Source organism: Microtus oregoni, unplaced genomic scaffold (genome assembly GCF_018167655.1).
Source record: "Microtus oregoni isolate MIOR12 unplaced genomic scaffold, Mior012 000009F_ref0000495, whole genome shotgun sequence".
NCBI classification, from domain to species: domain Eukaryota; kingdom Metazoa; phylum Chordata; class Mammalia; order Rodentia; family Cricetidae; genus Microtus; species Microtus oregoni.
The window spans coordinates 39,197,432-39,210,981 of record NW_024543068.1 but is presented as its reverse complement, the minus strand read 5'-3'; the positions used below and the strand labels follow the sequence as shown (position 1 = coordinate 39,210,981).

General features: G+C 44.9%; 1 protein-coding gene across 7 annotated transcripts in view; it reads left to right on the top strand.

The window, feature by feature from the left end:
* Nucleotides 1-13,550, top strand: part of Npas3 (neuronal PAS domain protein 3) — an 812,903-nt gene that overhangs the window by 781,246 nt on the left and 18,107 nt on the right. For all 7 annotated transcript variants that reach the window (XM_041658773.1, XM_041658772.1, XM_041658771.1 and 4 more), the window contains 2 exons: nt 5,380-5,573; nt 9,377-9,483. In XM_041658773.1, coding sequence (XP_041514707.1) covers nt 5,380-5,573; nt 9,377-9,483 — 301 coding nt within the window. The remainder of the gene's footprint in view (nt 1-5,379; nt 5,574-9,376; nt 9,484-13,550) is intronic.

Below are 13,550 nucleotides of genomic sequence, written 5' to 3'. Positions count from 1 at the left end.
TCATAAAAGTTAGATGAATGCTCTTGCTTCCTCCCACCCCCACATTCTCCTGCTCTCTCAGTTTCTCATCTCCTGACCATAGATGAAGAGAGGATGGCTCCAACTGTTACAGAGCAAGGAAGCCTCTGCTTAGGGGGGAAACAAAGCCAAAAACATACATTGCCTTAGGCTTCAGGTACTCAAAGGGACCAAAAAAAATTGCCTTTGGCATTTTCCTCCTATCTGTGTTTTCTCCATTGATAATGTCATTGAGTTTCTTAGTTTTTAGCTGTAATCTCCAAGGGGAAAGAACCTTCCAGAACAATCAATACCTTCAATGGTTATGACCATTTAGATACCCATCTCTTACTGTCCATCTCTTGGACACCTTCTCCATCTGCTCTGGATGTTCAACACAGACTGATCCCAGGGATATAGTGTATGTCCTCACATCGGTCAAATGCTCCTGCCTTCCCCGTTGCCATCGTCATCACTGTGCTGTGACACAGGCTCAGAAGTTAGCTGTGGTACACAGGAAACAGCTCAGCCAGCGAGAGCCTGCTACACAAGCAGGGGATTCTGAACCTGGGTGCAGAGCAATACAGCACAGGTGTGTAACCCCAGCTCCCAGCATGTAGAGACAGGAGGATCCCTGGAGTTACTGGCCAGCTACCCTCACTGGATGGTTGAGTTCCAAGTTCCGTGAAGGAAGATACTCAACATTGACCTCTGGTCTCCAAACATAACATACACATATCCAAATATGTGCCTGCATGCACACATGCTCTTACCCACCTCCACCTCCCCCACCCCACCCCTGACACCTAAGTGTGGTGTGATGTTTGCCCAACTTCTACTGAAATTTAGGGTCCATCTCTGTCTCTGTAGTTGCCATGCCAACTGAAATGTCCCTGGAGCCCTGGGTTCTCCCCACAGGCCCCTTCTTTCTATGTTTTGTTGTTGGTCTCTTTATCTCACTGTTCCATGATTTTACCTATGTCAACAATATAATAAAGTCTTCCTATACTTTTAGTCAAAAGTTTTCATCCTGCCATTACAATCACAAAGAAATTTCCATCTTTTTCTTATGAACGAACTTGTTAGACCAGACATAAATTAATATACATTCCCACTCTCTCGCCTCAGTGGCCTGGAAGACCTATGTGCAAACATTGATGCCAGTGCCCACTCCCTGAGATCCTTGTTTATTTGGGTTTGGGCACAGCTACGGAGACTTTCAGGGCCGTTCTCGTGATCCCAGTGTGTATGGAGGTAAAGGACCACTGGTGTAAAACCAGAGCATCTGCCAGATGTTCCATAGTTGTTAGCATCCTCTCTGAAGCATCTCACAAATGCTGGCATCTCAGCCAGGCCCTGATGTGGGAGTCTGTTTTAAGTTGGTTTCATTGGTTAATAAAGAAACTGCCTTGGCCCTTGATAGAACAGAAAATTAGGTAGGCGTAGTAAACAGAACAGAATGCTGGGAGGAAGTGAGGCAATTGCCATGCCACTCCTCTCCAAGGCAGACGCAATGAAGCTCTAGCCAAAGATGGAAGTAGGCTAGAATTTTCCCGGTAAGCCAAACCTCATGGTGCTACTCAGATTACTAGATATGGGTTAAAGCAAAATATGAGAATTAGCCAGAAGAGCTAATGGGCCAGGCAGTGTTTAAATGAATACAGTTTGTGTGTTGTTATTTAGGGGCATATGCTAGCCAGGTGGCCAGAAGCTGGGTGGCAGGAACGCAGCCCGCAGCTCCTACTATAAGGCCCTACCAATCAGAACCCGAGGGAGAGAGACCAGGAATCTACAGGTGAGGGTGTCATATAACCAGGATTGGGGGCCACTGTCCCCATCAGCCACTGCATCATCTCTCCCTAATGAACATACTGAAGGAATTACTTATATTTTGACTTGCTCCGTCTGATCTTTGAATCCCTGTTGTCTGTTCTCTGGCGCCCGGCAAGATCACACACACCTTTCTTCAACCTCACTGAATGAATGAACAAATGAATAAATAAATAAATAAATAAAATAAATAGGAGATCGAGGTCTTTGCCAAGGACAGCTGGCCTACTCCATCCGTAGATCCCACACCCAAGTTTTCAACCAATGAGAGAGGGGAAAATCTGTGGGGTGAAGTCATCACATCTGCACTGAATATGTACAGATGTTTTCCTTGTCATTTTATACTATATAGTAAAAGTCATCTAGGTCTAACTTAGCATATACAGGAGGATATTCACAGGATCTCTGCAAATACTTTATTATATAAAGAACTTGAAAAAGGGCCAAGCATGGATGCTTGCCCATAACTCTAGCATTCATGAGACTGAGGCAGGAGGATAATGAGTTTGAGGTCAGCTGGACCCAACTTCAAAAGAGGGGGAGTTCTGAATTATATACAGACTTCAGTATTTTAGGGAGTCCAGGGAGTCCTAGAGACAATGCCTCAGATACTGAGGGACACATGCATTTCTTATCTTTATGGCAGTCTTTTTAATATTTTATTTAGTGACTGAGTTGTTTCAGTTCTCTTGACATCATTAAATATCAGAGCTAGGATTTGAACCCAGACCCTCTCGACAATTCTTGTTCTTTTACCTCTTAAACCTAAAGGCAGTAATGAAATTAAAAAAAAAAAATAGCTCTCTCCATGTTTATATGAATGCTATCAGACTCATTCTGAATCTGAGCATAACCAGTCACATGAGGTAAAAAGCATTATGAAATAGGTTTGGGAAGACATACTAGCTTAACCCTAAAATTTAATCATGGGACCCAAAAAAATTCCTTTCAATCCTGCCCCCTCTCTCTTCTCTCCTTCCTGCATAATTTGTGCAGCATCCCAGAACTTCTCGGCAATATGAGCTTCGGGTTCTAAGGAAAATGGTCATGAAGATTCATCGTCGACTTTACTTAGGAAGCAGCAAGCTGCCATCTGGCATATAAGTCTAATGTTTCATTCAGTAAGCGTATTGACATTAAAAAAAAAAAAACAATCGGACACAATGGTGCTCAAGTGACCACTCGCACGAGACCCAGAATCCTAGGCTCCAGGCAACTCACTGTTTCTAAGCCGAGTGACTGGGCAGGTAATGGATTTCCCAGACTTTCACCAAAGAACAGGAAAAGTCATATTTTTATCCAGATGTGAAATGTTATAATCTATCTAAAACTAAGGTATTTGGCCAGCACTAAATAGCTATTTGGTCCTTATTGCTTGATGTTAAACATCAGAGACTCCTTTACCAATTATACAGCATCTATGCCGACTCCCTCCTGTATTTTCAGAATTCCACTGTGGAATAGTCACTGTTAGTTCCATTTCCCGGGGGGGGGGGGGGGGGGGGGGGGCGAGGAGGAGACACAGAGAGGCTGAGTGACTTGCCTCGGGTAGGAGAATCAGGTAACTGCTAGTCTAGACCCAGCTGGACCCTGCCTTGTCTGTCCTCCAATAGGGCAATAGGGCAATGACCACAGTCAAGCTTGGAGCTCAGGGACAGGCAAAGGCAATGCATGAGCACCTCCTCATCTGCCTTCCCTAAATGTGCTCCAGCCCTGATGCCCTGAAATTACTTTGGAATAGAATATCAAGCGGGGATTATTTGGCATATCATCTCTGGGTGTGTTTTTCTGGGCATTTATAGATCTCCGTTTCTGTGAGGCTGAGTTTTCCTGATAAAACAAGACAGATCATGATAAATGAGCATCTATGTAAACCGAGCTGGGAGGAGGACGGGGCTGCAACACCCCTCCTGTGAAGTTAATCCTGTTTCTTTTAGCTATTTCTTTATTAGTTAATGAGGTCTTGCAAAAAAATAAATAAATAAAATAAAAAATGTGTGTCTCTGATGGTATTTTAGCACCCTTGCCTCCAGGAACGGTTTCAAATATTCATAAAGTGGCTCATCTGACCAAAGCTTAAAGCAAAGGTGCATTAAGTATGAATTTACTCAACTTCAAATGTGGGTGGTCGAAAAGCCGCTGCTGAAATAACCTAAATAATCCTCCTGGCTGGTGTCTCCCGCTCCTGGTTTCTGGGCGCTCATGTGAAGGGTGACAGAGAGAGGCATTATTTACAACAGCCAGGACTCTGAAGGGCAGCCCCGGAAGCTTTGATCCCGCTTCCTGACTGACAGGAGTGTGCATTGCTTTTGGAAAACAGAATAACTTAAGAGAAGCAAAAAAAAAAAAAAAAAAAATGGAAAAGAAATTGCTGGCTGAGCCCCTGGGAAGGAGAACAGACTCCAGATGGTCGTGTATTGTTCTGGAGGGGCAAGGCAAAGCAAGGAGAGGGGAATCTACACCCCACTTTGCTTCCTCACAGTGAGGGAGCAAACGTGGAATCTTGAGGAGTGGTGTAGCACTCTGTGATGAAATGATTTGGAGAGCAAAGCAGACGTGGAAACTCAGCCACTAAACAGCGCTCCTTGTGGAGCGAAGCCCGGGAGTCTCTTGTTTGACCTTGTTTTGGATGATCCCACTCACAACAGGGGCCTCAGAATGCTGCAAGAGTTGACACGCGCATGTGCTCGTGCGTCCCCAAGCCACAACACACACACCCCATTTCTATCTACCTTCTCAGAGTACAGCATAGAAACCCTTCATGGTCTTCACCCATTTGTGGCTTTGTCTAATGCATCATTCCTAAAGCTGCCCCTGTGGGTCTCCTCTGCCCATTCTGGGTGGTGTGTACACTTCAGCTAATAAACCAAACAATTCCACCAATACTCCTCCGGGAGTTCCTAGGCAGGTATATCCGAGATGCCACAAATACCGTGTGCATCTTCCTGACTCTGCTAAATATGAACTCACAGAATACATCACGGGCCAGCCTCCCCCAACACCCACCCAGTCGCAAAACTCCTGGTCACCTGGTATTGCCCATTGAGAGATGTCTGTCACCAAAAGAATCCATTTATACCTTTGTCCTCAGTCTGACTCTTGTAAAACTCACTGAATTTTCTGAATGAAGGAAATCCGTGAGTCACGAATTCCAAAAAGCAGATGGGCATGCAATCTCTCTCACCCCGAAATCAGAGAGAGAAGGACATCTTTTACTAACAAGGGCTAATAATTCAAACATTTCCTTCTGCAGCTAGCTCAGTGCTCAGCATTTTAGGCCTATGATGTGAAGATGAATTTCCTATAAATATGTTGGGGGAGGGGTCCTTAAAATAACAGCACAGCACTCTAACGATGCTATCTGGAAAAGGCAAGTAGTATGTATTTATGCTTGACCATGAGCATATCGAGGCCACGCTGACAGCCGCTATGCTATAGAAGGTACAACCTCGCATTGGTTTTTCTGATGAGACTTTTCCTTCTTTGGGAGAAAGAAGCTGTACTTCTGGGATGTACGTCTGACTGGTGTCCTGTACTTCATTTTTTTTCCAGGTGATTCACATAACAGGCCGGCTTCGCCTCAGAGTGTCGTTGTCCCATGGGAGGACAGTCCCCAGCCAAATCATGGGTCTCGTGGTGGTGGCTCACGCCTTGCCTCCCCCTACAATCAATGAAGTCAGGATTGACTGCCATATGTTCGTCACTCGAGTAAACATGGACCTCAATATCATTTACTGTGAAAATAGGTACTTTGGTTTCTTTTTCATCTGAAATGAATGGTTTCAATTCATCCCACTGCACACTTCCCATTGGTGAAGGTTTGCTTTTGGCTGCCTGGAAGATTTTTTACTTTCCCAGGGAGGCACATTAAACCCTGGTCTTGTTTTTAATGGCTGCTTGGACTGACACCAAACATGCTTTTTATTTAAAATTTGCATTGCTTCCCTGACTTCCATTTGGGACAACAATTGAATGAATTGGGATACCCAGGCATCCATCCGCTAGAAAGAAGGCCCCGTTTTGGCTGAGGACCTAAGTTGAGAGCAGGGCTGAGATGCTATTGGCAGAATGATGCAGTAAAAGGCATCTCCTATGCCTCTGGGTGACTTGCCTCCCACTAATTCAAGGGCCCTGCATCTGATGGGCAGTATCCTCCCAGACACAGCATAGGACAGATGAGAATCCAAGCCCCCCCCCCCCAGAGGAAATCTGCCGGAAAAGGAATTGGCAACAGTATTAAATAAAACTTTGTCATGCGACGATTTCTCTTTTATCAATTAAAAAAAAAAAGATGATTCATCCTAGAAATGAGTTGGCAGTTCTTCCCCAAGACTGAGCTTCTTCAAAAAGGACTTTTTAGCCTTTGGTTTGAAAGTTCACTTTTTCCATTAAGCACAAAGCAGGGGACAGTGATGGGAGAAGGTGCACTTTACTGCCCTTTCACCTAGAAGTCACCAGCCCATCTGACAAACGTGAGGAGAGAATCGGGAAGCAGAGAGAGGGGAGGATGTGGGGGCTACCTGTGCATCAGTCTTGGGAAAGCAGCATGGCAAAACTGCCGTCCCCTGGTTCTGCCTGGAGACCAAAGGAGCTGAGGGGCCATAGACCGTTGTCGGATTTGGAGCAGTGTACGTCCCCTGAGCCCTGGGAATGCCTTCAGAGGGGAAACAGGAGAGCAGAATGGTCAAGTGGCTTGGGTAATTGACCTCCCCAGACACTAGCTAAGAGGAAGGTCAGAAGCACCTGCATCTACCCAGTCCACTGGGAAGGGCTACTAAAGCCACAAGCTGAGATCACTTCAGGAATGGTCTATTTCCAGCCATAGGAAAGAATTTCCCTGAGCTCTGAGGCTCAATGGTGCAGACAGTGTCGCGATTCTGTCACTGTTTTTGCAATAAGTAATTCTAACCATGCTCCAGGTCTGCTGGCACTCACAAAATCTTCACTGTGATTGTCCACTTGGGTGTGCCGCGGGTGTTCTAGAGGGGACATAGGGTGTCAGGAAAGACAAGTTAGCCAGACGGAAGGATTAGCAGGAGTGGGCATCTGCTAACAGTGGCCACTGATTTTAATGAATATCTGTCTGTGCCTGCTGGCCCACGCATCTGCTAGTCACCCTGCAGGCCCGTTTCTGCCTGGCTCTCCGAGGTAAGTACCATCATTGCTCCTGTCAGCCTGGCCAGCTTGTTTTTGGAGAGGAAGGATTCACAAGCCCCTGACTTAACCACATGCCGTGAGGGCTCCCATTGTCCTGTTTTCCTTCAGTGGCAGAGTGAATGGTAAGGACCCATTCCGAATAACATCTGAGGGGAACTCCATATATACACCCAGTGGAGTTTTTACAAAGCCGTTAGTCTCTAAGTTAAGATGTGAGAGAGTGGAAGAGACCAAAGAAAGGGAGACGGGTTGCCAGAAGATGGACACACCTCAGAACCCTCCAGAAACCTGCCTCCTCTCACCTGCCAAATTTCCAACAGCTGTCCTATCCCAGAATGTCACTAGTTTTCATTGCTGTGATCAAGTGACTAATTTTCTAACAAGCTTTCAATATTCCAGTCTAGCAATTGCGATTATTTTCTGTGACCTGCTCTTAGCTTTTTCCTTAAAAAAGAAAAAAAAAAACTCCATTAACCAAAACAATGCATAATTCTTCCCCAAATGAAGATGACAGCAATTCTGAAAAAGTCCTTTATTGAGGGGAAATTGCATATTTGCCTTACAGAAAAGCTGCCAAACTCTGGGCCTTGCTAATCCCATTCATTCATGACTCTCCCCACCAAGTCCTGAAGTTATTTACAGGTGAGGGAACAAGGACAGTGGAAGGATAGTTCTGCTTCCAGCCTGCAGAGCTCCTGGCCTGTCACTCCCGGGTGTTTACTAAGAACTCCTCCACTCCCGAACTGACAGCATTCACTGCAACAGACTCTAGTCCATCTTTAGGACTTGATCCTGATTTTTGGAAGGTGTTCATCCAAATCAAGAGTTAACCAAACAATGGCCTGGCTTTTTCCAAGCGTTTATTATTTAATTAGGAAATTGTAAACTAGAAGCTAAGCTTGCTCCTTGGCGATTCTTGTGTCCTTAGGATGGCCCAGGACAAAGCTAACATCTAATGCTTTCAGAAGCTGGCAAATGTCACAGACACCAAGAAGAAAGGCATGTTAACTGTCCTTGGGAAGCAAGCTCACAAACAAAGCAACCAATCATCTTTTCATCCCCCAAGGAATCTTCTCTTCCTACGAAGTCTAGTTTGGTCAGAAAGGTCATTTCAATCACTGGACATTGAGAAATCTATTCACTACATGGAGTAGTACATTTTAATGACACCCCAAAGCATTTATTTATTTACTTACTTACTTACTTATTTATTTTTATTTTGTTTTTTGTTTGTTTGTTTTCAAGAAAGGTCTCACTATTTAGCCAACTATTTAGGCTGTACTGGGACTCACTGTGTAGACCAGGCTAGATCCAAACTCACAAAGATCCTCCTGCCTCTGCTGGAAGGTTTACAGGCATGTGCCACCATGTTCAGCTAACTGCGTGGCATTTTTGTTCCTTCTTAGTTCCCTATCCTATGGGTCAGGCATAGTTTCCCAGGACTAATCTCGTGTCTCTTAAAGGTGATATTTCTAAATATTTGCTCTACATGTGAATAGATTCCATGTCATAAGTAATTTTAAAAGGACTATAAAAATTAAGTTAAACAAAATTTTTTACCAACCAAAATGAATGATACAGCAGGTAATAGGCATTTTATACATGCCTATATAAAAAAGGCAGCGCCCCCTACATGCTTTCTAGTGTGGGTTCTGTTTTCCTTTGCCCTGCCTGAGGACAGCGGGCAGGCACTCACACACACACACACACACACACACACACACACACACACACACTGTCAAGTGCAGGCCCAGAAGAAGCTGCTGGAATGGTTTAAAAGTTTCTGTGTAGCATCTACCACAAAGCACCAGTTAAAAGAGCCAGGAGTGAAAGCCGAGCTCCCAAATGACTGAGACTAAAAAAGATAATACCCCCAGGCATCTGTATGTCTCGGCATTTAAATTATATCCCTTGAAATGCCAATTTGGACTTTGTGCCAAGAAGCAGTTGAATCCCTTTTTCATGGAAATACCCAACAGTAGACCAATCTGCTTAAATGAAAGGTGTCTCTAATCATTCGGTATAAACATAACATGTTTTTATTTTATTATGTAACCTTGAATTATCTTGGCTTGTAATGAGGATCCGGCATTGTTACAGTTCCTCAATAATTTCATGGAATTACGTTGTCTGAATGTGCATTCTGATGCCAAGGAAAAACCTACCTAATTACTTAAATGCAATTGCTTGATCTAGCACATATCCAAATTTTGAAAAATGTTGTTATCTGCCACCGAGATAATCTTCTCTGCTGAGAGCATTTGCTCCGAGTGCCTCATCCTCAGAGGTACTTGGCGTGATGAAAATGTGGCTAGCTCAGCCTCGTGCACTATTTGACAGTCTCTCTAGCTTCCAGCTTTCTGGGTTCCAATCTGGGTTGTTCTTTTCACAGGATCAGTGATTACATGGACCTGACCCCTGTAGACATCGTAGGGAAACGATGTTACCACTTCATCCATGCTGAGGATGTAGAAGGCATCAGGCACAGTCACCTGGACTGTAAGTACCCCTCTGAGGGGATGTAGCCTAGGTACATGTCATCTGTCTGTCTGTCTCTCTGACATTGTGGGGCTCGGTGCTGACCTGCCCCTTCATGTCTCCTGTCTATATCTGAAATGACTGTCACCCCATGGGAGAAAGTAAGTGGCATTGGTCTTATATTGAAAGCTGGGCCTTGGGCACAGGGAATTCTGCCATCTCTTGGCATTCCTCTAGAATTGTGTGGTCTCCGTGCTGTCTCTCAGGAAGTAGAGAGAGAACCTCCGTCTTAAACGCCTCCTTGACCCCTTCATTTTCTAGACAGCAATTTCCACTTTGAAATTTGTGGTTTCGGTTTCAAACCAGACACAGTCGAAGACAAGTTCAAATAGGCCAGAGCCTCGTAAAAATTCCTACTTGCCTAAGCTGCGAAAACTGGGTAAGGGCAGAGTCCGGCAGGGCAGGGACAGAACGCAAGACCACAGCACCTGTCAAGAGCAGTGTCTTTCACGAAAGAGGCTCACACGGAGGAGCCTTGACTTCTGATTTCCACTCCTGGGAGTAAGAAACTGGTGCTTGCTCTTTGAGTCTTGCTCTGGGCTCCTCACCTCAGACTGAACTCACAGGGACCGTCTGTAATGAGAGAGTCAAGAGCAGCTACACTCTGGTGGAGTCTAAGCAACAGCTCACATACGGACTCGGCATGAGGGTTTCTCTCAGAGTACGCCAGCCTGTTTCTGCAGAAGAGATTCAGGAAGCTGGGAACTAGTGGAAGTTCCCTCCTCCAAGAATACGACTGTTCTACAGACTTCCTGAAAGACCAGCTCTGTCAGCTACATTTCTGGAAGGTTCTACACAGTTCAGAAGCCCAATTTTCAGTATATGCAACATACTACCCATGACGTAGTCCAGTTCAAGATGGAGGCTTTTTGTCACCAAGACCAGCATGGGAGTCTTTGCCCCTTCCTGTCACAGCTGAGGAGAGCTACTCCCCAGATATCCAGCCTTTTGCAATCAGTTCTTCACTTTCAGCTCAGCGGTTCAGAGCCTGACAGAGACTCAGCTAGCCCAAGCAAGTCTCTACATGGTCAACACCATGGTACTATGTTTTGAACTCTACATTAGCAAAACTGGCATAAGACCGAAGTCAGTGTCAGATCCTGGGCCTCTGGGCCCATAGCCTGACCATGGCTGCTCTCTAGCCCAGTCTTCTCCCGATGCTAGGCACGTGCCTTGATATTGCTCACCAGGGAGTCAGGAAACACACTTGTGGCTAAGAACAAATGGGTGTTATGTATCACAGAAGCAGATGGCTCTTCAATTAATTGGGGGGGGGGGGGGGGAGAAAATGATGCTCTATTCCTGAACAGAAACATCAGGTTCTGTGTTGCTGGGGATTCAGGAAAAAATTTAGAAACTACAGGTCTCTGAAGAGACCAGCGGGTGTATTTCTGGAACACCACAGGCCAGGCGTACAGACTTTTTAAAAAATGAAGATACTGTTTTTACGACAATGACACCCCCCCCATTTTGGGGGAGGGCTGAAGCAGGGGGTTCTTTCTCATTTGAGAGCCTTAATTAAGGTCTAAATTCTAAAACCTGCTGCTAATTTGAAAAGAACTTTGTCATCCGTGGGCTTTATTTTGACAACGCCATGTTGTTTCTCTCAGAATTGATACACAGCTTGAAGGAAGACAGTTCCTGGGGAATGCAAGGCCATGCAGCTCATGCCTTCCCAAAAGTCACCAGCAAATACGCTTCCGGGCATCCTTTCCCATCCACTCTTGTCTTGTTTCAGTAGCCAGAGCCATTTAAACGTGCTGGGAAATAAACTGCTCCGCCATCCACCATTATGCAGCTCTAATTTCTCTGCTATCTTGCGATCTAATAAACAGAGAAGGTATGCTCTCAAAATCTGTGATTTTTTTTTCATCACTTGATATTGACTTACTGGCTATTGCTTTATGATTTAGCCTCCTAACAATGATTGAGTTCATACTTTTAACGCGCACACACGAAGTCTCATCTTGAGTTCTTCTAATAACCTTAAATACATGAAAAACAAATAGAAGGCGCCGATAAATCTGCACAGTAAAATACACTTCACATACTTAGCTGCCATGCTGTGGAGTAACCCCACAATGTCAAGTAGCGCACAATTAGTCAAACTGTAGGGGGAGGAAAAGGAGTGTTTTGATCCTGCAGAATTTTGATCCTAATCAGATTGAAATTCCAATGTTCTTGTAGCGCTTAAAATCTTCAATCACACACACACACACACCAAGCTGATTCCAATGTCAGGTTTTGCATTCTGTGACTGAAATAAGATCCTGGAATATACAAATGCATCTCGCTTGGTACAATAAACATTAACATCATTATAAAGTAAGATTGAGTTTAAAATTGTGTGATGGAATGTCTGATGTTTACCTAATCCTCAGACCAAAGCCGGCCCAGTAACAAAATGACAGAGCATGTAATAAGCCTGGGTTGTGTAAACACTGGAGGAAAAGGCAAGGAGCTAGCACAGCCTCTTGCTTGTCCAAAGCCCTAGGCTATTACTGAAGGAGGCCTCAACTGTGCCTTCCTGGCAGGAGAAGGTCACAGTGACATAGAATCAGTTCAAGAATAAGATAGAATTCTAAAACAAAGAGATGGTTAAAAAATAAACCACATTAACTATTTAGCTTTTCCTCCTAGAGCTATTGGCACAGTTCCTGGTCTGTCTGTGGAAGGCGGGTTTCGACATCTGATCATACTTCAGATATTCTGATATCTATCTTATACTCTGAGTCATAACTGAAGCTTAAGGAAAAGAGGGCTCTGCTGTCTTTGAGGACTAGAAATCCTATCTTTATCGTTGGCATCTTTCCTCAGCATCGGTATCTATAAATCCATGAATGAACTTGTCGCTAGATTCAGAACAGTGAAGAGAAATCTCGGCTGCACCAGGATAAGATGACTCGGAAAAGGAGCCTAGAATACGGGGCCACCTGCTTCCCACTGGGCAAGTTCAAGGTGCCTGGTGTGCGCTAGACAGATCTCCACAAACAGAGGCACAGTGTTAGCGGGGTCTGGTGGCTCCTATTTGTAATCCCTGCCAAGAGGCTGAGGCGCCAGGATTACCAGGAGTTTACCTAGTGACCGCGGCTCTGAAGTCAAGGGAGTCCCAAGTCTGTTTATTTCCCACCGTGACAAAAGACCTCTGTGCCTTCTCTTCATTAAGCCCAGTTTCATTGGTTCTTCAGGTCAAATGGACTAAATCAGCATTTCAAGGTTTGAATTTTAAACTGCACGTGGCAGTGATTATTTGGGGACCTTTCTCTCTGTGCTGCCCTCTAGTCTCCTATTGCTCAGGAGACAGTGACCTAGAGATGACCATTTGTGCCCCCTAGATCACAAGTTCCAGCCACCTAGAGCATCTGGGTCACCCTTGAATTATGAAATGTTTCAGCACAAAACACTCCTTCTGCCTGCGACCTAAAACAGAGACTTCTAAGCCCAACGCAGGCATGGGATTTGTGTGGTTTTTATTCCTATGTAATAAAGCCTTTGCCTACAGTCTGGGCTGTTTGTCTCAATTTACCCCCCATCGGCTTTGTCCTGGGTCGAATCAACAACCCTCTACAGCCTCAGAAAGGGGGCATGTCTTTCTCCACCTGTGATGTTGTTGTTCCACACCAACAAGACTCAAGACTCTGCAGTAGGATTCAGAGAAGAGAAACATGAACTGTAGATAAGGTAGCAGCTTCGCCTCCCCTAGTACCTTATCGAGGATGAAAAAGAAACTCTGGAAATCTTTTCAGAGAAACAAAAGGGCTGCCCCTTGGCCTACAGGACCAAGTAGGGAGACAAAGCTTGGCTGACCCAATATACTTAAGTGTGAGTGTTTAAAAAAAAAATACACGGTAGCCAAAGTGTTTGCTTCTTGATACATTTTTTAGCAAAATGAACATACAGCTACCTGGCATAATGCATTCCATGCTGCTCTGCATCAATAACCCCTCCACTTCCCTCCTGAAGGCATCCCATCGCCAAATGCAAGCAGACTGCTTAATGCAGGACTAATTAGTATATCCCCTTCCAGT